Source organism: Pagrus major, chromosome 6 (genome assembly GCF_040436345.1).
Source record: "Pagrus major chromosome 6, Pma_NU_1.0".
NCBI lineage: Eukaryota > Metazoa > Chordata > Actinopteri > Spariformes > Sparidae > Pagrus > Pagrus major.
In genome coordinates, this window is record NC_133220.1 from 30,850,519 (window position 1) to 30,872,857 (window position 22,339).

Genomic DNA, 22,339 nt, shown 5'->3' on the forward strand with positions numbered 1-22,339 from the left:
GATTACAGAGATGGAAGCACATTCCCACTGGTGGCTGTGGTGGATTGGAGGCCTCAGAGTATGGTGAGGAAAGGTCACAGTAATTAAATTCTATGACATTAAATGGTTCAGCTGTCAGTGTATGAGGAGAATAGAAGCTAATGAGAAAAATAAGTCAGGTGGCAACACAGATTAAACTGGAGGACTGTACGTGTTGATGTCACTGCATTCATAAATAATGACCTTTATCTAAATCAAGGATAATGTTTTGTTGCTTGCTTAACTGCTATTTTGCATAATGTATACCAGTCATATTAATTTGACAATAACCTTGATTGTTAATGTTACACATGCAATATAACTTGAATATAAATGAACACAAATGACAGTATTGTAGAGTCATAGATTGAGAGGAAATGGTTGACCTTTATTTGGATGAACTGAGAGGAAATTGACAATTTGCTAAACACCTCCTCAATAAGCAATTGTCCAGTCATAATTTTGCAACTGTAACTAGGCACAGCCTGTTAAAACTTTGGATTTCTTCATAACCCAGAACTATGTGCATAGGGCCCAAGAAAGAGTTATACTTGGCATCCAAAGAGTTGGGGTGGGTGGCTGTTCTTTCATCATCAAAAACACAACCTACCATCTACCTACAATGCTACCTACAGTAGACTTTTTTTGTTTTTCCCGGGATGGCAAGTTATGACTAACCCTAACCCTAGTCTGCCCTCTCATTGGCTGACTCTGATATGCCCACCCCAATCCTGACTTATGCCTAAACCTGACCAACCCAACCAACAAAGTCAACGACTAACCCTAACCCTAATCAGAGGCAGAGTAGGTTGGGTCATGACTTAGGATAACTTATGCATAGTTCCTATTTTAGATTTCAATACCCAATTAAATTCTTACATATGTACAAATGAGCGAATAGTCACCTATTGAACACTCAGTAAGTATCATGGGTCTGGTAAGGGTTAAATACTTGTAATGCAAAAGCCTTTCTCCTCGATTGAGCTTCAATACATGCCCCAGCTTCAGACATCCAAGTCTCCTAAACCTTCTTTAGTAACAAGTTAAACGGTTCCCAAGAATTCTTTCACAGTACCCCAAAGGTACTTCCTAGGCCTTCTTAGAGTTAGCATAACATTGGCTGACCACATAAACAGCTTTATAGGTGCGGTTACAGGGTACAAAGGTTTAATTAAAAAGGTCTGATTAGGACAGACACACTGACAGTGTGAAAAGTGGTCTAACAGCAGCATTGGATTCTGCTAACCCCTATAACAGCTTTGTACTGGATTTGGAAAGATGACATTGCAAAACTAATTGGTTTATTCTCATTCTCAAGTCCTTTTTTCCACATTAAAATGAAACATGTTATATACTAATATTCTAACCTTTGTGCTGTTTGCAAGTAACAAATCATGTATTTTTATATTGAACCTCTGAACTGCATTATGTGTGTTTTATATAACATTTATTCTTATGATACTGTAACCTTCATTAATACTGGGGCTGATTAACTCGCCTTACAAATACAGTGCCGCTCCTTTATTACCATGTCATCTACATGTTAACTGCCGAGGACGCCAACCTTTAACACCAACCTATAAGCTTTAGTCTCAGTCACCCTACATAACTAGAGGACCTAATTACCATGAAATCATGTATGTAAAAATCAAATGCATATTGTATTCTGAAGGGAAAGTTGAGAAAAGTTTGGGAAACATTGCTTTCTCTTGCTGAGTGTTGGATGAGAAGATCGATACCAGACTAGACTGCTTCCCTGTTTCTAGTTTTTGTGCTAACCTAAGTTAGCCGTGCTGCTGGCAGTAGCTTAATATTGTGTGCACCGACATGAGAGTGCTATTGATTTTTTTCATCAAACTCCCAGCAAGAAAGCACATAAACATATTTCGAGTCAGCTGGGAACTTTGAGAAGTCAGACAGAGAAGAACTCACATATTTAATGTTAGTTAGCAGGCTAGCTACAGCTACTAAAATCTGCTAATGAGCTTTGTCAAAGTCGACAGTTACCAGTTAGAAATTAGAAGCTGCTTTAGTCCCCTTATGTTTCAAATCAGGAACCCAGTGTTTCAAATATTACCATGAATTGTTAAGGGAAAGTTATCATGGTTAACTGCTAAACAGGCAGGATATTGACAAAGGAGGGAAGTCTCAATGAAGTGAGAGCTGTTGATGGAGAAGAAAAGGGACTCACCAGTGATAATCAGCCTCCCGGTTGTACTCGCTGTCCCAAACTGATTCTTAGCGACGCATGTGTAGCTGGCTGCATCCCGTTTGGTTACATTGGCAATCTTTAATGTCCCATTGGGAAGCAAAGTGATCCTGAGGGAAGCAGAACAGCTTTTTAGTTTATTGACTCAGATGGAGAGTGTATAGTTAGACTGAAGTGCTCTGCGTTTCATCTGCCGGCAGTCGTTATATCACCTCTAGTCATTTTTCGTGCTCAATATCTTCACATGGGACAATTCATAAATCTCAGCCTTCCTGTTGTGGGTCTACCCTACTTCAATTGTATTCTTGTCAAAATAGAAAAGCCTCTGAAGCGTTGTGACTCTCATGGCACTTCGAAGCTCCCCTCCAAAGCCCAGAAAAATGAATTCTTTCAGGTGGGTGAGCAGCAGGAAGGTTGACCCACCACCCTGACTCAGTGGTGGGCTAAACTCCGGGACACATTACTAAATGAAGATTTTTTTTTACAAACAGCAACATTGAATAGCTCAATGAATAAATAAAATGTGCTTTACAGGCTTTATGTTGCTGAGGTCAGTGAGGAAACACTAACACACTGGGAGTTCACTGACTCGCTGAATATTTAATAATGTATCTCTGTAAGCTGAAGACATATTATACAGTGCTATATAAGCAAAAGTAAGCATATTGCTCCACAAAGTATATATTATTAGAAGAGAAATGGAGTCAGAAAGTCAGGGCATTGAGCTGACACAGTCAAGGGTAAATTTTATTGCTAATAAAACATTTTATCTGTAAGAGGAATAACGTGTTTTCAAATGCTTTGCAGTCTTGTTTTAAACGAACCAAGCAAAATATAATCATACTTAGCTCTAGCCTTTAAGAATGTTTTTGTTCTACTTACCAAGGTTTTGGACTAAAATATCTGCCTCTGAGTTCCCCAATCCTTAATCCCTAATGCAACAAAGGTGAACAGAATACTGTTTGCGGTGTAAACAAACAGTATTCCAGAATAAATACTGGTAATGTGTGTTTCTGCAAACCACGTAACTTTACAGGTGTTTAAGTTCAATTTTCTATTTCATGTTGAGATAACGTGCATGCTTGTGATCTGGTTAGGTTTAAGTACAAAAACCACACACAAACACAGCTGGAGATGTCTTGACTTCTTGTCAAAAATATTTGATTTTTGTCAACAAACACAGCAGGAGATGTCCTGAGGCCTCCTTAAAAATATCCATTGGTTTCGCACTTCCAAATGTTGAAACACAGCCTTGAACTGCGGACACTGGCTTGGCAGCCTTCTTGCCTGTTACTCCACTGCAATCCTATCCATCTCCAGACAGGTGATTTACATGTAACGTATACATGATCTGACTTTTTCTGCAGAAATGCCAATATAGTGTGTGGGCCTATGACACATACAACTGTGAACATGTCAGTGGTTTGCAGAAATGTTGACATTTTATATCCTGGTGACTGGGCTGGAATAAAAAAAATACAGCTATGTGTCTTTACCAGACACATTGCATGGATGAATCACACATCTCATTTTTAGCAATTGTTATTAGAGAAATAGTTCCAATTATTAATTATCCAGAGTAACAGCGGGGTGGAGACATCTCAGAGACTGATATCTCAAAACCTGAGTAAATTAACCCATCATTAAAACTATCTGCATGGATAGATATCATCAGGGGGAATTGTGAAAATATGTTTTTGTATCATTTGGGTGAAACTAAGTTCAACTGATACTGTATTTTGTGAGAAAATGTATTCACAATTAATTTCCTACACATTGCTCCAATTTACAGCATGACTGCATATATGAGAAAACACTTCCCATCTTGTGTCTGCATACATCTAATGCTGGGCACCTTGAAAGACTATGTGGGCTTCACATACAACGTGCTAAATGTCAGTCAGCTTGGGAATTTTACCAATTTCCTGCAGCTATAGATGTAGCTCCCCATCTGGAGCCAACTAAGGAGCCTCGGCGCTGTTTTGACAAGATGTGTGATGCTCTTATTGTTCTCTTTCAGATCTCCTATTCAATACACAGCATGGGAGTGATTCAAACAGCACAAAGTTAGGCATTTCGTCGGTGTTGGAGTCGTTCTTATTCACTCTGTCCTGCCTCTGTGTGTGTGTGTGTGTGTGTGTGTGTGAGTGCTAAGAATTCTTGATGTTTGTGACTTGCAGTAGGGTTTAGTCACCGTTCAAGCTTTTCTTCTCCCTCCAATTGGGATGATGAAAAGTCAGCCGACGGATTGCTCAAATGTGTCATTCCTAGCTCCTGATTTGCCCTTGGATTTCTCCACCTTTTCATTGGTTGAGTATTGTGTGAGTCAGTGGCTAAAATTCAGCTTTTGTGTATTCAATCAGTCATCAGACAGAGAAAGACAACAAACTAAATTAAGCACCACTTAATGCCACTTAAAGCGGTGCTTGAAGTCTTCTCACTGTCTGCATCATGTCTGCGTGTTGAGTGAGATGACTCTTCTCTCAAATCTGCAGCAAGGTTGAATCAAACCCACGACACAGCTGAACACTTTAACCTTGAATTTCAGGTGCAACAGCATCAGTTTTACTTTCGAGTTCCTTTCCTCGATCTAAGAGCAAACAGACTTTATCTTCAGCAGCGACTCCATTTGCTAATCTTTTATCTTCTTAAATATTTCATGCATGCAGTGTTGATAGGACCAGCGAGCATCTTCATCCCTCACACCAAGCTATTTGCACATGAGGGTGCACACAGCACATTAGCTATGTGCAGTTTTCCTGGTGGGTGCCCTGCTCCCATTCTCCTCATTAGCCTTTCCCTCTATGCACCTGCACAAATGCCAAATATGCTATTCAAACAATTCTGCTCGCAGTGCATGTGAATAAAAGCTGTGAGGAATATGCACTTGGACTTTTATCCTACCTTTCAGTTCTCTGCAGGATCTCATTCCCTTTCTTCCACAGGCTAATTGCTGGGGGCGAGGCCTGAGGCTTGCATTCGAGAGTGACTTCGCTGCCTGAGCGAGCTTTTAGCAGGGTCCTTAATGGACTTTTGGCGAAACTGGGAGGTGAAGCTGTGTGTTGGGAGGGACAGAGAAAAGGTGCAAGATTAAAAATAAAGACAACCTGAACCCCTTGCAGATCAGCCATGCCGTGCTGATATCGACTCTCCTTCAGCTTCAGCAGTGATAGCAGCTCAAAATCTCAGCATGGACTCAGCAGAAATGCCGATTGGGCTCAAGGCTACAGATCCACCTGCCACCCCACTGTTCAGCTACACAGATAAACCTCCCCCTCACTCAAGCCTCCAACCTGCTATGATCACATTTTGTCAGCCATCATTTGGAGCCCCAAGTGTCATCGCATGTATCAAGACAGAATCGAATTTCTCATTGAGCCGGGTCAGATGGAAGTCATCAAAGCTTTGCAAATAAAATCAATACTCCATCTACATGAGAAAGCAACGCACGATGCCACAAAGAAATGCGTTTGTAGTATCCAAATCAATACGACGAAACGATTGAAAGTAAAATGAGACACTCCATCAGATTCATATTTCTGCTGGCAGAGCCCATAGTGACATCAAAATGAGTGTGCAGACTGATTGCTGAGGAGAGCTTTAGCAGGGAGGCTGCTGGTTTTTATCTTAGGAGATGATCAAACGCACAGACAGATAAGCAGGATAAAAGCAGAGGGAGGAATGCAATTCTTACCTAACACCATTAGTTGGGCACTGGAATAAATAATGCCATGTTTGTTTTCCGCCACACACTGATACATCCCGGAGTCTGACAGGTTTAATGCAGCTATGGAAAGAGCCCCGTTTTCGATTTGTACACGGCCCTGCGGAGGAAAGAGAAAGAGTTCTGCATATCCGTTGCAAGGCCAGTGTGGTCTATTATGTCTAGAAAGCACAGCAGCAATTATTGGTGCACCATGAAGAGAAGAGGACAGCGGGAGAGAAGAAATAGGGAGAGGGAGGGAGGAAGGGAGAGAATTCGGCGAAAGAGCCTTGTGGCATTCTACGTATGTTCAGCGTGTAATAAGGGAACAGATGAGGAGGCAGTAGTGGAAACTGCTAACCTGCATCTTAGACACACAGAAAAGAAGCAATGTTGACAATAGCACCAGCAGCACATTAAAAAGTCATTTATCTTACGGGGTTGCTCAGTTGTAAAAACTATAATGACAGCTCGGATGATGACTTAGAGTGGATTTTAACCCAACAATCTAGTCAGAGATCCTCTACGCTGCAGGGGATGTGGTTTCTTACACTGCTTTGTTAATTAGAGGCACATATGGCAAGCTGTTGATTAGTAAGATAGCACATATCGGTGAGGAACAAAGACACTGTACCACGGGAACACCACACACAGGTTGGATTTATAGCATGTTTCTACATTTTTACACTGGTTTGCTTTGATTACTGAAGTAAAGAGGCATTCCACTGATTTTACACATTTGGTATGTTAAGCAGTCATGAGGGAAAACAGTCATACAATGTCTTGGGGAGAATTGGAAGGCAGTTTGAGAAAACTTTGAGGGCTTATAACTTGGGCTCAGGTTTTCAGTTTCAGCAAAAAAAATCCTGTATCAAAAAAAGGTTTGGAGTTTGAAACAAGTGCCATGAAAAGATCTAATTGGTCGCATTGTCAGAAATGCATGAGATTTTAGTCTAATCCCCATCCTCAAACAACGTTAGCTGTAAACGTGTCTGTGTGTTTCTGTTTAGCTCAGCCTCTGACTTAACTCAGAACTCACCAGGAAATCTGGTTCTTCCTCTTATTTCCCTTCACTCTCGCTCCTTTTTCCTTTAATGTCTCTGCACATTTATGAAGCTGATTCTTTCATTTAGTTTTCACTATTCAACTTCTTTGCATAAATTCATTTTAATTTGCACTGCCTCAGTGTCTTTCCATTGGCTTCAAAATCGTAATCGTGGTTCTGTCTGCGCACACCTCATTACACAGCCCATCAGAAACCATATAGGTCAACTGTAAAAGCAGCTTAGTAACGTGACGTTACTGTACACCTGTCGCCTCAACGGTCATGTTGTTTTGGGACCAGTGATATACTGTAGGGCTTACAACGTTGTAATCAGATCTCAGCTTGGAGTCAACTCAATTTGTGACTATGACGATATCTTAAAAGTCCCAAGTCTTCTCTTGCAAAAAGTAATTTAAAAATCAATGCATATTGAGATCAAATCATACTGCAGGAAGAATCAGCGTAATGGATGATCGATTATCCAGATAATGTATACACATGCAGATAATGTGTTGTTAGGAGGTGTAAATGGGACCTAAAAGTCAGGATACCTCCTTTCAAATCTGTCTGCTACATTATAAAAAGTACTGAATCGCTGGAGTACCCCTTGACTTTCATGAACAGTAGTTCTACCTTGCGAGTAGAAAATGGAAGCGAAGTTGATTATAGCCATCGAAAAAACTGTACTGATACAGAACATGCATTCCTCCAGAACACAGGGTAAATTCACAGTTAATCCCATCTCTGTACATTCTTGATTCAGTGTAACTGATCGGCAGATCTAATTTGCTGTGTTACTTCATTGAGAAAACATTTTAAACATCAACAAAGCTGTGAAAAAGATATTACAGGCTTCTGCGCAAATTGTGTAAAGAGAGGCAAGTTGATCTTTTGAGCTTAGCTTCTCAGTAAACCTCAGAACAGCTTCAATGCTCCTTAACACAGATTTTCCAAGTGTGTGGAACTCTTGCGGAGGGATGAACACCATTCCTCCAAAACATATTCCCTCTTTTTGTGTATTTTATTGTATGAAAACGTCTGAATTCGTTACATTCCTCCGCACATTCATTCAGTGTTTTCCTTTTAATTCGTCACCCGTCTGATCGGATCAGCATACCTCAGGCGTCACTGTGTCCCCATTCTTCAGCCAGCTGTAGGACGGCTTTGGCTTCCCATTGGCCTTACACTCCCAGAAGAGGTTCTCCTCGATGGACAGAGATGTGTCCGTCATTGTCTGGAGCCAGTGAGGTTTAGCTAAGAATAAATGAGAGGATTACCTTTTGAAACATGTGTTTTAATTAAAGAAGCAGTGGATTAGCAGTGGTATGCGGAAACATGAAGCCGTCAAAGCAGCCTTGCATTAAATCATGAAAGTTTTAACTGAATAAGTGGATTATCAGCAAAATGAGGAGAACAGGTGAATAAACAGATGAATACTGGTTGTAAAATAAATCTGGAGCCTCTTAAATATATTCATTTTTACTTTCTGTAGCCTGTTCCATCATTTCGTAGTTAACATTATGCCCCATATGTACAAAGACAAATAGGTTTTCTGGCAAACAAATGAGATTACAGCTGCTGGTCACATGCATGTTTTCTGTACATGTGGTTATCTGTCACACACATTCATTCCTGCGTCTCCCTCCGTTCACTGTCAATCAATTTTACACGGTTCACTAACCATGGAATGAAATGCGACCTCGCGCGGCATTTTTGCCTCGCCGATTCTCCGCCATGCACTCGTACGTCCCCGCATCTTCCTGCTGGAAATTAGGGATTTCAAGGACGCCGTTTGAATTCTTCATTTTGACTTTGCTGGGGAAAGGGATGCCGCTCGTTCTCCTCCAGCTTATTTCTGGGACAGGACTGCGAAAAGACGAACAAAAAGTTCCCATGGTGGCAACTGTCAGTCGCTGTGATCAAAGTCTGATTAAGCACTGAAAGAACAGCGGTTGAAGCCGGAGCTGTGTGAGTTATTGTTCCCTACAAATCAAACTGTGATTGCTCAGACTTCCAAAGCTTTTAAAAGAACTTTGATTTCTGCTCCCTTGTCTTTTTATGCTCTGGCCCCTTGCTCCCTCATGGATTGATAAATCTGAGACTGAGTAATGTTCTGCTTGTGCATTCTTAAATCATCTTTAGAAGAGCTATACATGGATGAGCCTACAGCTTATTTCACCACACACACACAGAACGGGGCTGACTTACTTTCCCAGAGCGAAGCATTCCAGCCTCACAGCCGATTCCTTCGCAGCTGGAACCGAATCAGGGAAATGAACTTCTATTTTGGGTTCATATTCGCCCATTACTCCTGCAAGAGGGAGACAATAGATGACAAGCTTTTCACATCAGTGATTAACAGCACACATTAAACACAAGCTGGATCAAAGAGAGCGTAGTAACACGGTGGGACGGCTGACAGGAAAGTCTTTATGCGTAGGAGCAAAAGTGACCACTGAAGGGCTGCTGGAGAGGAGCAGAAATATCAGAGGTGGCTTATAAAAGATTCAGAGAACACATCAGGGAAAAGACTTGCTTAGTGAAGATCTATCACCTGTGGCAAAGTGACTTCATTTATGACTGTATTTATATTCACATCACTAGAACAGGTCAGGGACTTGTGCGCAGAGATAATAGTATGCCCTTTACTATTATCAATTACAAGCCCGCAGTCTGGCAGCAGAGCTGATTTGGGGTCCAGTGCATGTTTTCAGATTAAAGGTCAATAAAGACTTTGAAAAGCTGTGATAAGTGCTTGCATCTTAACCACAGTGAGGAAAAACATACAGAAAATGGAATTGCATCTCTTTCAACAAGCGATCAATAGCCTCTGTGTTTAGTCAGTAATGACCTGTGACATTCTGAAGGACAGAAACATGAACTGAATGAAACAACACATCGGTAATTCAACCTGAAGCAGCTCATGATAGCTTTGATATTTTTGAGTGTTATGCCATCAACCAATGGTTTGATTTGAATCATGGCTGAATAGAGAGGACCGATAAGGACTAGAGTACCACATTCTGAAGTAAACGATTACAGCTACTCGAATTACTGTAATTAACTTGTAACTTGTACTTTCAGCATTTTTTCAAGTCTTAAAATGTACTCATATTTAAGTACACATTACACCATGTAATTTACTTAGTTACTTTTAAAATCAAAATGGAGTACCGAGTGTAATCTGAATCAATACCCAAACCTTTATCTGTATTTTTGTAGTCAATAAGGCTATGTGATCACAAACACGATGATGAAAACACCAACAAAACAACACTAAACTCAGCAGCAGGCCCAGGTTTGGAGAGCTGATCATGACCACTGAGCACAACAGAGTGAGAGTTGTGAGTAATTTAGACTGAAAATCTGGAGAAACAGAAACCCCTTTGACTGAATGCCTGCTATTGATAGTGACTTAAAGGATAAAGGCTTACTGAGTAAGAAAAGTTGTTTTTTCAGTCAAATAATGACGCTACAGGTTTCCCAACTCATGAAGGCAGGACGGTTCGGCCGGCATCCCAAAGTGTCATTTTTGACGAGTTGGGAGTGAGACTCCAAAATCAACTTTTCTTACTAATAGGACCTTTAAACATCATCAGTTAAAAAGTAACTAATACTCTGTGTAGTGTTTGAGAAGACTTTGCACTTTTACTTAAATATTATTTTAATAACAGTAGTTTCAGTTGTAATTGAGTAATAATTCAGTAAGGTAACTGTACTCATACTTGAGTACATTTTCAGGAGTCTTTTCACCAATGCTACATAATAAGGCTCTCTTTTTTTAATGAATGGCTTTATTAATGGTTTAGCACATATTTGTTAATGCTTTATTGATTTATTATAGGCCATTAATAATGACAACATCTGGGATGCCAAGCTAGGAAAACTCCAGGTAACACACTATAATAGCCATCATTAACAGATGGTAGATCTAAGTTAATTAAACTTTAGCTAATAGTTATGTGACTGTTAACAAGCAATTAACTGCTTTGTAAACCATTTTTTGAGAAAGAATTTATTATAAAGTTGCAACTGATAATAATACTTTGTAAACAGTTAATAAATACTGTGTAGTTCATTTATAAACATTATTTGGATGGCCATTATAAAGTTGCAACTGATGTTAATAGCTTTACAATTGCTTATTAAATGGTTTATATAGCATTGTATTGTCTGTTAATGGTGACATAACTTAACTAATGTTTAATTGACTATAAACTGACCACTTGACTGACCAGATGATTGTCATTATAAAGTGTTGGCTGTATGGCTGGTATTTAACCCATGTTTTGATCATGCTGGTTTAATGACCTTTAACCCATCAAATCTGGAGCTGTGATCAGGGTACATATATGGATAGAGGTTGTAGAAAATGATGCCAACAACACATCACAGCGCTGTGCACAGTGTGTGACCGAGAAGAAACACACAGCAGCACAGCAGCAATCATTAGGTGATTCGCAGATCAAAAGGCCTCCAGGTTGGTTGAAAAGGTTGTTTTTTTTTGTCCCTTTTTATTTTTTTCAAAAGAATTTAAATGAGCAGATATGTGAAGCGGGTCTCACCATCCTGTTAAAATAAATTCAGTGAAATGTTGTTCAAACAACGGTAACAGGCTACAATATGTATGGCAACACAGGTGAGAAATTCAGTGTTTTCATACTGAATCCCTATTTGATGAGCAGCAACTTTATTTCTAACTTCATCATTAACAGTGTTTTAACAAGCTGTCACAAGAGTGGCGATAGCTGTTGTCAGGTGAATCTGCTCTCTGCATGCTATAGTTTCTATATATTTATACTACGCCACAGATGATGTGGTGCGAAAAGACTCACACACAGAAAGTGTTTGTATACTGTCTGTAAAAGACTAACTGGCACGCTGTTTTCCTACACGAACAATCTTAGTGATTGTCTCGTGTCAATCTCAGTTACATTTCTAACCGTAGCATATCATCTTTTTGAGCTTAACACCTTAAAAGCTCTGAATTGAGATCAGCTCGTCCTGTCACCCCGTGAAGCTAACGCTAACCTTAGCTCAAGCAGCTTAAGTGTGGCGCTGTCACCAGTGTGATGAGGTGTCACCCAGCGAATATCATAACACTGTCAGGTGTAACAGCTTTTCATTGTCACTATATCTTGCTAAATATATAGCTGTTATTAATGACTGTGACGACTTTTAAAATGTCATAATCACACCTCAATATTATTAAACAATGTCAAGAGGGTCTGAAAAAAGATTTATCTATTTTAATCTAAAGGAGAAACTAAATTGGTGTTTACTGTGCAATAACCACTCACTAAAATGTATTGAAATGATGAGCGATGGAAGATATAAAAGGTAAGCTCGGCCTAGACTACATTTTCAATCTATATGATACATAAATATAGTCAAAAAAAACCCCTTTGACTGCATTTTAGTGGACAGCAGGGTACAAACTAAAGGCTCCCTGTAGTTTATTTGCATTTACCGTCATTTCTGAGGACCAGTGGTGTCGGAGAGCTGAGCACCTTCTCTCTTGTCACAGTGTTGTTTACCACACAAGTGTAGTTGCCAACATCTGAAGGCTCCACTTTTGCGATGTACAGACTCCCCGTCTCTTGAGAGATGAATCGCCGACTGTCCTGTTGAATGAAGTTCGGGTACTCATTGAAGATCCACGCAAATGTCAGCTCTGGAACAGAAAGGAAAGCAGTTCAACTTAGAGAGCAGGTCCACCTCTTTCAAAGCTCGACTGATTCCACACATGCAGTATTAGATGCATCAACCTCTGAGGCTGGGACGGCTGAACCGAAAGGAACACACCCTACTGTGGCCTAAAAATGTTAGTGGTCTCCTTGGGAGGAGATACCATGGCAAATGTAGTAGCTATCAGTGCAGAAGAAATGGGAGACCTAAGTAAAGGGAGCGAAACAAAATGGATTACAGTGCGTCAGTGCTGCTCCCCTGACACATGGCCTCCATTCCCAGGGTCCCTAAGTGACTTGCTCGGTTCGTGGGAGGCACGAATGGATGGATGGATTGAAGGGTGGATGGATTGACGTATGGGAGTAGAAATATGCTGTGATGCCCCTTCACGAGCAGCAGGTCTGCTATAAAGAATAACTGTGTCATGTGGAGAAGCGCGCGCTGCGCAGATTTGCAGGGGCGGGGAGACGCTCTGTGTAATCTGCAACTTCGGAGGTGAGGGGCTCCGAGTCAAAAGGTGTACGCGATGACTGTCAATCATATCCCATGCCTCCCCCCGAGGGAGCGAGCCTCCTGGCTTAGCGAGGGATCGAGCGTCCGAGCCAGGTGCAGTGATGCAGACACAAACCTCTTTCTGATTAGGCGAGCATGAGCCACACAGTCGGAGTCAGCCTAACCTCCATCTGAACTATGTGATTGTAATAAGCTGTGATAGAAAAATTTGCCAAACAATTGTAAGTCAGAAGAGGAGTGGTAGTACAACACAAGGGCTTTTATACAACAGACAAAGTGACTTGTGCACTTATGCACCCAGCGAGTAAACAAACGTCTTCGACGGAGCACAAAAGTGATAAAATCGCAATTGCTTGGGACAATATTGTATTTAATTTATCACATCTGAGTGATGTGATAATGGATGCGGTAGCAGAGGAAAAAGCTTTTACAGAATTCAAAGTCGATGGAGCGTCATGACAACCGGAGGGGAAGCCTTGTAGGTGTTGGATAAGTGGAGTGGTAACTTCAGCGGAGTTCAAGGTGGTGCGGCAAGTCCACGCTTTTTCAAAATTCAAGAGAGAAGAAGAGAGAAAGGGCTGGAGTACAGGAGAGGAAGAAGAGCGAGGGAAAGAGGGGAGAGCAGGAGAGGGAGCAACAGGGCAGGGAAGGAAAAATGGAACAGCGGGCTTACTTTCATTCACTTCTGAAAATGTGAGAAAACACAATAGCGCTACGGTTCCAGCAGCCAACCGCATATAATCCTATGTCAGAGGGAAGCTGTCAAACTGTATTTCACACAAAGTACTCTGACCCATTATCCCATAGACCAGCTGTACAATGCACTGCGCCGCAAACTGTTCTCTTGTGAAGGAAATTGGTTGTCCCGATGTGCAAGCTACTGTGTCAAGAGGCAGGCAAACTAGGCAGCAGCCATTGTCCATGTCCTCGGTTTTGTGCAGATACTCAGTGAGGTGGGGCCAAGCAGTCTGCGTCTCCATCTCCATACTGTGGCATCTCATTGAAAGAATACATATTCATCTTCTCGGTCGAAGAATTGAAGCAACTTTTTTTGAATTTCTTTAGATACATTTAATCTCATCGATCAATCTGCAGAATATTTTCACCATTGTTCATTTAGTCTGTAAAATGTCAAAAAATCTCACATTTCCAGCAAATGTTTGACATTTCTTCTTGAAAAAATTTTTAAATGATGAATCCAGTGTTCTTCAGTCCTGGTCCCTGCATGTTTTAGATGTTGCCCAGCTCCCAGCAGGGAGTAGTGAACACTGAAATAATTGATGATCAGCATAGTTGCTGATTAATTTTATTATGATCGACTAATTGATTAGAGGTCTAACATAAAAATAAAGGTACAGGCAGCAGCTGGTTAGCTTAGCATACATAGGTGAAACAGGGGAAACAGTTAGCCTGGCTTTGTTTGAACAGGTATCATTCAGTTTTAACGCGAATTGAGAGAAAGTTACCACTACAGACCAAAAGGTCACTAGTTGGATTCCAGCACATAATCCTATATGTAAAAAACGCAACTTTTTGTTATCATGCTTTGGTGTGAACTTTTCACCTCGTTTCCACTCCCTTTTGTTTTCTGTCCATGACTACAGACGTACGCCCCTTGTGTTCAACACAAGGAAACGCATTTCTTTACAAATGGACAGAAGCACCACTGCGATTTTCTGTTTTTGTATGTACATGGAACATTAGCGAGACAAAAAAAGGACCAATAATGCGTGGTGAGACCTAAGCGAGGAAGTTAGCCTGCGAAATATTTTGTTAAAAGACAAATGAACCGCTGTGAACCATACCTCTGTGCACTCAGCCAGCCGCCAAACAATGTTGGCACATTTTGCAGCCAACTTTTTTTTTTTTTTTTTGCCAATTCTCCATGACACAGTGCATACGGTCTGTCCACATTCTGCAGAGCGGAATCAGATTATGTATGTACACAGAGCTATGTGGAAATGAGGTGCCAGAGGTGCTGGTAAAACTATGCTAGCTGTTTAGCTGTTTCCGGTCTCTGTAGCTACATATTCAATGGAAAAACCAGAGTGGTCTTCTCATCTAACCCTCAGCAAGAAACCAAAGACTTAAATTTTCCAAAATGCCAAGCTATTCCTTCAAGACTTACTTCAGAAACTTTAATTAGAAAAAAAGGCGGCATGAGGAATGAAACACCCGGGGGATTTACTTAGTAATATTCAGTATGAAATACATAAGAGGATGATTATTAAGAGCATGTGTACACATAAATGGCTGTAAAAACAGATTAAGTCAGGAGTAAGGGAGTAATCCTTTATCAAAGGTTTCCATGTGAAACGAGCAGAGGTAATTCCAATGACTCATGTTTAAATAAGAGACGACAGCAAGGAAAAGTGGCACACACACACACACATACAGCAAACTTACCTCCAGAGTGTAAAGGTGGTCCACATAACAGAACCACTCCCTGGCCCTCACGGACGTTGACAGCGTTCCTCACAGTTTGAGTTTTGAAGTTATCAAGATCTGATATGTCAGAAAAGATCGAAATGGGTTTAGACAGCGGCTGAAAAACAGTCAAATCTTCAGCGGCACAGAGCAGAATATCAGACAGCCAAAAAGTGTGTTTTTACACAGTCTATACACTCCAGGGTTTCTTTGAAAGGGATAGTTTTGAAAATAGGAGACATAAGTTTTCCCTAAACTCCCTCCACTGATTCACTGAGGCATGTTTTTGATGTCACACTTTGAGCAGTGGGACTTTAATGGGGCATCATTGATTGGCCTGGGACACCTCCTGACAGCTTATGACGCTTTCAAAGGCCTGCAGGGTGCTGATGAAACAGATGGACCTGACTTGGTGACGTTTACCCTGCGACGCCACACTTTAACGCCAGGATGAGATTAGGCTTCAATAGGATAAAATGAGCAGAGGGGAAGGAGAAGCTGTGCGCGGACTGAACAAACATGGGGGAGCTCGCATGACAAATGACAGTTTGCTGTGCCAGCAGCAATAAGTAACATCATTATTAAATGTGGTGTAATCTTGCACTTAAAAGCATTAGCTTCCCCATCAATACTCTCAGCACAACCTAGCCCTTGTAAATGAATGAGCAGTTGCTGGCAGACAAAACCTAAACCTGGGATGATAAACCACCCCTGGCTTCATGACTGATGGAGGGAAGCTGCCGCAGTCCGCTCTGTACTCTGTCTGCACCCTCTGGCTAACAGCCTAGAGTGAGCCTTCCAAACACAAACAAAAGAAAGTCAGTGTGACCGATAAGGGAAATTAGGAGAAGGAAGATTATGGAGAGAAGTGGGACAGAGTGTTGGTAAGATTAATGAGCAGCTCTCTGATGACCGCAGTGGAATCAAGCAGAGCCAAGTCACGGCAGGACACAGAGGAGGCCACAGGAGGAGATGGCTGACTTGAAATACAGACAGAGGCGATGTCCTTCTGATCTCACCAGGCTGCCTCAGTAAATACAGAGTCAATCTCCTAAAGACATTTACGATTCTGAAGAACGGCGCTGGAGAGAGTTTCACATACTCGATTTTGATTGAAAAAGCCCGGCAAAAACAGCAGCTGATAATAATAACAGCAACGCTTTTGGAAGCAGCGGGAGGTGATTCAGAGAGCCATAGATAATTACTTAGGGGTTGAGGAAAGGATGACTCCTTCACGGAGATCGTGCAAAAATGGCACAGAGGAGGGTAGAGATGTGGCCGGGCTCGATGCTGGAGGGGATACACGCCTCCCTTCTCTGGCCTCTGAGCGGAAGAATAATGGGCTTCACTGAAGTGAACTGACCACACACTGTAACTCTGAGAGCTGGAGGCCAAACTCACTGTAGCTGCAGTGATTCCTTTGTAAGCAGAATCAGTCTCTGCCATATAAGAATGGCTGGCCCAGAGATTACACAGCGACCATTACAGTTCGAAGATGATTGGTCTGGGCAATGGCGCCGCCGTATTGTGTAGACGTTCCCTGTTATGAATTGTGTCCAGCAGTGTTTTTGAGCAAAGCTACTTTAACCTGCTCAAGAGACAACACAGTACAGCTATTGTATTCTTGGGTTAGGAAACTTAGCAGCTTTTTTACAACTTGGGTCTATTTTTTGTGGTTTGGGCCACTGTTACGATCAATTACAGCGTTATCGAGGCAATTGCTGAGAATTACAAGCAAGGTGACATAATTACAACAAAATGCAACACAAACAAGAAATGTGAGCACTCAGACAGTTTCACAGGTTGTAAACAAACCAAAATGTGTAGCCCAGCTGTGCAAACACAATGCTGGCATACCTGTCATCACCTTGAAAAAAAATAAGTGTTGCAATTTGATATTTTGAGATGATGTTACTTTCGGCAGTTGTTTACTTGCACATCCAGCAGACACAAAACAACATGATAACATGTCTTGTAATCCACCTGTTGTATGCAAGTTGAATATTCACTCTCTTTTAGCTCTGTTTTTGGTCTCCACCGACTCCTGAGGTAAATATCTGGCTCTTTAGCTCCTAAAAATGCTCCACTGCGTTCACCAGCTAGTCACTCAATGTGTCCGTCTGCTGTCTGGTGCTGATGCAGGGAGTGTAGAGTATTTCACTAAACGCAGCTGGCAGCTGTGGCTGGAAGCGACATTGATGGAAGAGCTGAGACTGGACCAAACAGGACAGTTAAGGGGAATAAAACCAACATTTAGAAGAAAACTACAGAGATCTGTAGTTGTGTCATTGTGTAAGCAATGTGTCATTGCTGTGGGTTTGTCATTGCGAGGGACACCTTAGACACGACGCACAGTTGTTCGTTGTTCGTTGTCATATTGTGATAGGCAAGGCTGGCCCACAAATATGTAGAAAGTAAATGGGGGAGCTGTGTTTTTTCTAAATAAAAAGCACTTTAACATTTATATTTCTCCAGCAATTTCAGTGAGTCTTTTTTATGTTCAAGGGTTTAGAGTACAAAGAGTTTCCCTCCAGTTACTCAGAATCCACTAACTTGAGCATCTGGCAGTGAATGCACTGAACTATTGAGATGTTAGGCAACTGGAGACAAAACTCTTTTGACCTCCACAAATCATTTACCCTTGAATATAAAAAAAAAATACTCGTTGATATCCGTTGAGAAATGCAAACATTGTAGTGGGTTTTATTCGTAAAAATGGCAATGGTTACTTGGAATTGTTCAGTATTCAAACTTTTGCCCAGCTCGATATGGTGCCGATGCTGATGTATTGCAGCAACGACCAAAGCTGCCAATGTGGCGTCAACGACATGGTGGCGTCTTGATGCTAATTTGCCCCAGTGGTCAATTGTGGTACTGTAAGACAAACATCCCCACATAAATCACGGCAAAAATCCCACGTAAATCGTCATTATAAACCTAAATGTTGAAATGACAGGACACATCTGACGAGGAACAAGGAACATTTTTAGTCCTTGGATTATATTTATACATTTTCTAAACATTCCCAGAGCCTTCAATAGTGATCTTTGTGTGCATAACTTTATCCCAATGTAAAGTCTGGGCTGAGCGGGACAGAGAGGAGAGAAACATTAATGTGCATGTGCAGTAGGCCAATGTTGCAACATTCCCAGATCTCAGCAATTGACTCGGAGAGTACAATGTTATCTTAACCAATGATGACGGCCAAAGCTATAAAAATAACACCCAGATTACATGAAACCAGAATTTCTCTCAGGCAGTATGAAAAGATTAACTCATCAGTACAACAAGTGCATATGTTGATGCTGTAGATGACATTTTTCTGTAATTCTACGCATTATTCCCGAGCAATTGTGCGCTGTGGGAGGATATGGCAGCTTATAGTGGTTGCAGCTGAATTCTGAAGGCAGGCAAAGCAGCAAAGAAGGCATGACATTTCTATCTTAGGGCAGTGGCCTCATTACACGGAAAAACAGAGTATCAGCCATGCTGATCTCCGAGACCTCCCTCACTGTGCATTAGGCAAGACAATAAATGTCAAGCAGCTCTGCTCTTCACCCAGTCCCCACAAGTGAGATTCATTACTGGGCTATAGGGATAATAGCAGCCCATCTCCTGAGAGGAAGTGAAAGGCTCTCTATCCTTGGGACATGATCAATAGCCAGCAAGCTTGATCAAGAGAGGAGAGGTGCCTCTACAGCGCCTGTCTGGAAGGTAGGCCCCCACTCTACAGCATCACTTTCCAACCCGCCTTCTGACTTTTAAACAGGAAGTCGGGAGTAGCAGACGGCCTGTCACTATCTGATCCGCTCACAGTCTGCTGTGTATATTATTCAAAACGACGTGGCTGCCGATTACAAAGATGCAAATACTTCTTAAGCATTATTTGTGTTCTTCTCCTTTAAAGTGTGAATCACAGGGGCTGGCGTATCACTTGGCAAAATATGAGTCAATTCGGACTGAGCAAAGATGCTGTCAGAGTTGGAGCCACTAATGAGAATCAATGGAGTTCAGAGGCAGTCAGAAGCTGCCTCACCCACTGTGTTTGTTGCGTCTGACATTTCATTCGATTACCATTTCCCCTCTCGGAAATCTATTCGCAGGCAATCTCAATGAGAAATTGGAATAGTAAATGAAAAAAAAAAAAGGCCTGGGCCACAAGCATGTAACAAACATGTCAGATTGATATACGGCAGATACAAAGACGTGCCAGGATGTCATAACTGTGTCACAGCCATGCCAGAATTGTGTTAGCAGTTGTGGGATCACTTACATGCAAATTGCAGGCTGGCTCTGCGGCTGAGGATGGACCCCCACGTGTTGAAGGCCGTGCACTGGTATACCCCGGTGTCTTGGTCCTTGTCCAGGTTGCTAATGATCAGGCTGCCCCCAGACATGTGACGCCGGTAGTCATTCCCCAGATCAATGAGTGTTCCGTTTAGTGACCATCTGGAAAAATGCAAACACAATCAGTAGCTGAGCCCCCTGGAGATGCACGCTCACAGTGTTTATCACAGAGATCGATTTGATCGGTCCACCCACATCATGCTGAGAAGATAAAAGGTGAGTAATGAGAGCAGGGCTCTGTATTATTAACACAGAGATCTGAATGCTGAGAATAAGCCTCACGGCAAGTCACGAAAAAGCAAAAATAAATGTGTTGACATTAAGCACAGATAAAGCTTCCAGTTTTTTTTTAACAGTTTGACTTCATTTAAGTATTTTGTTTTGCTTTTAATTCAGGCAAAATTCCAAACAGAAAATCTGTTGTGGTGAGTATTGATTTTCTCCTGCTTGGTGAAGTGGATTTCATTTCATCTCATTTTTAATTACTTTCAGTGAGGAGGTTTGGTTTTCTGGTACAGTTTGAGTCTGCTAGCAGAATATCTGACAAATGTTAACAGATTTTATTGACATTTGGTGGAAATCTTGGCCGTGCATAAGAGACAAGTGTTTCTGTGCATGTAGCAATACATGAGATTGTGTTTCATAGCATGGCGATGGAACAATTTACTATTTTCAGCCACATTATTAGCAAAAAATTCATTCATTGTTCCCAGAGGATGATTCCTGCTGACTTCTTTGACCCCCTGAATGTTCCATTCCGCCAACACTAGGTCAACATTTGTGATAAAGAGTGGAAAATCTCAATAACTGTTGGAGGGATTGCCATGAAATTTGGTAAATATTAATGGTACCAAGATGATAAATCCTAATGACTTTGGTTATCCTCTGACCTTTTTTCTAGCACCAATAGAGGCTGAAGGTTTTCACTTATCAAGTCAAAGATGTATTAACATAAAAATTTTGTATGAATCCTTACAACTTTGGTAAATGAAATGTCAAGACAACTTTTATTAAATGGATTGGCATAAAATGTGTTCCACACACTCATCAGGGTGAATAATACCCTAATACTCAATACTTGAGTTCATCATATACCTGCAAAACTAATAACATGCCTATCAGCATCAACCTTATTTTCAGTTTAGTGCTAATTTGCAAAAAACACAGCAGGAGAAGAAGTAATAATGTCTTTTAATCAGGTACAAGTAGCAATATCACAATTCAAAAACACTTTGGTTATTATTATAGATGCAGTAACATTTAAGCAGCATTTTAATGTTTTAGCAGTAGTGGAGATCATTTTACATTTTACTACTGTTGGGTGGTTTTATTTACTGTTGTAAACAATATTAATGTAATAATGCATTGTGTTTTATATGAAATGTAATAGAATAGCAACCCAATCGCCAAAATACATGTCGGCTGAGTGCACAATACATGTTGACTGAGTGCACAATACATGTTGACTGAGTGCACAATACATGTTGACTGAGTGCAATTTTTAATTATTCTCTTGTAACAGTGCCTTGCTTATGCTCTGGTTAGGTTTGGGCACAAAACCCACTTGGTTAGGGTTAAGAAAAACATCATGTTTGGCTTTTTTGGTCAGCACAAACACGGCTGAAAATTGTCCCGAGGTGTATAAATACCCAGTGGTGTCACTTTTACAAATCTTGAAACAACCCGCAGAAACTGGCTTGGTAGCTTTCTCGCCTGCAACTAACTGCTAACATTTTATTGTGGTGACTAGGCTTGGAGAAGAAGTATAAAATAGCATGTTATTGAAACAATGAAATTAAGTACAAATAACTCAGAATTTGTGTAAAACGTAAATGTACTCAGTTGCTAACAAACTAAACTAACCTGGAAAACATGATTAATATTAGACCTGCTAAACATTAGCATGTGAGCATAGTCATTATGAAAATGTTAGCATCATGGATATATTTAGGAGAAATTAGATACAATGTCTGAGCAGGGCCCATTCATTCCTATGAAATTAATTCAGTGGTGCATGAAGTGATAAATGTGTGACTCCCAGGTATGTAATCAGCCAGATCTTTCACATACTACGTGCCAATGCACCAGAGACTTCCGCTAGCTGGGTGGCTAACTTCTGGTTTATCTCTCTGCTAACTTAAAATCACTTAATTGTGCAACTCTTCTCGACTTTCCAAATGTTATCTGACCTATTGTATCAAATTCTAATATCATTTTACAGCCACTTCTTTCACAATGGAAGCTTATGGGATATAGCCTGTTTGGGCCCTCTGTGCATCAAGTTACATTGTCATTACACGGTTTGGCCACTATGGCAAATTGACTTTGAAGTTCCTGCTATTCCCGGGGGCTCGGTTAGCCTGCTGATTTTAAGTCAAAAGCACCACTG

At 41.1% G+C, this 22,339-nt stretch overlaps 1 protein-coding gene across 1 annotated transcript in view; it reads right to left on the reverse strand.

The window, feature by feature from the left end:
- The window catches only part of cntn3b (contactin 3b), a 48,969-nt gene that overhangs the window by 13,700 nt on the left and 12,930 nt on the right, over positions 1–22,339 (reverse strand). Inside the window, exons 3-11 of the mRNA XM_073468333.1 lie at positions 19,877–20,052; positions 15,583–15,681; positions 12,446–12,649; positions 9,184–9,286; positions 8,657–8,841; positions 8,093–8,229; positions 5,922–6,051; positions 5,132–5,282; positions 2,210–2,337 (exon numbers count right to left, since the gene is read on the reverse strand). Coding sequence (XP_073324434.1) covers positions 2,210–2,337; positions 5,132–5,282; positions 5,922–6,051; positions 8,093–8,229; positions 8,657–8,841; positions 9,184–9,286; positions 12,446–12,649; positions 15,583–15,681; positions 19,877–20,052 — 1,313 coding nt within the window. The remainder of the gene's footprint in view (positions 1–2,209; positions 2,338–5,131; positions 5,283–5,921; positions 6,052–8,092; positions 8,230–8,656; positions 8,842–9,183; positions 9,287–12,445; positions 12,650–15,582; positions 15,682–19,876; positions 20,053–22,339) is intronic.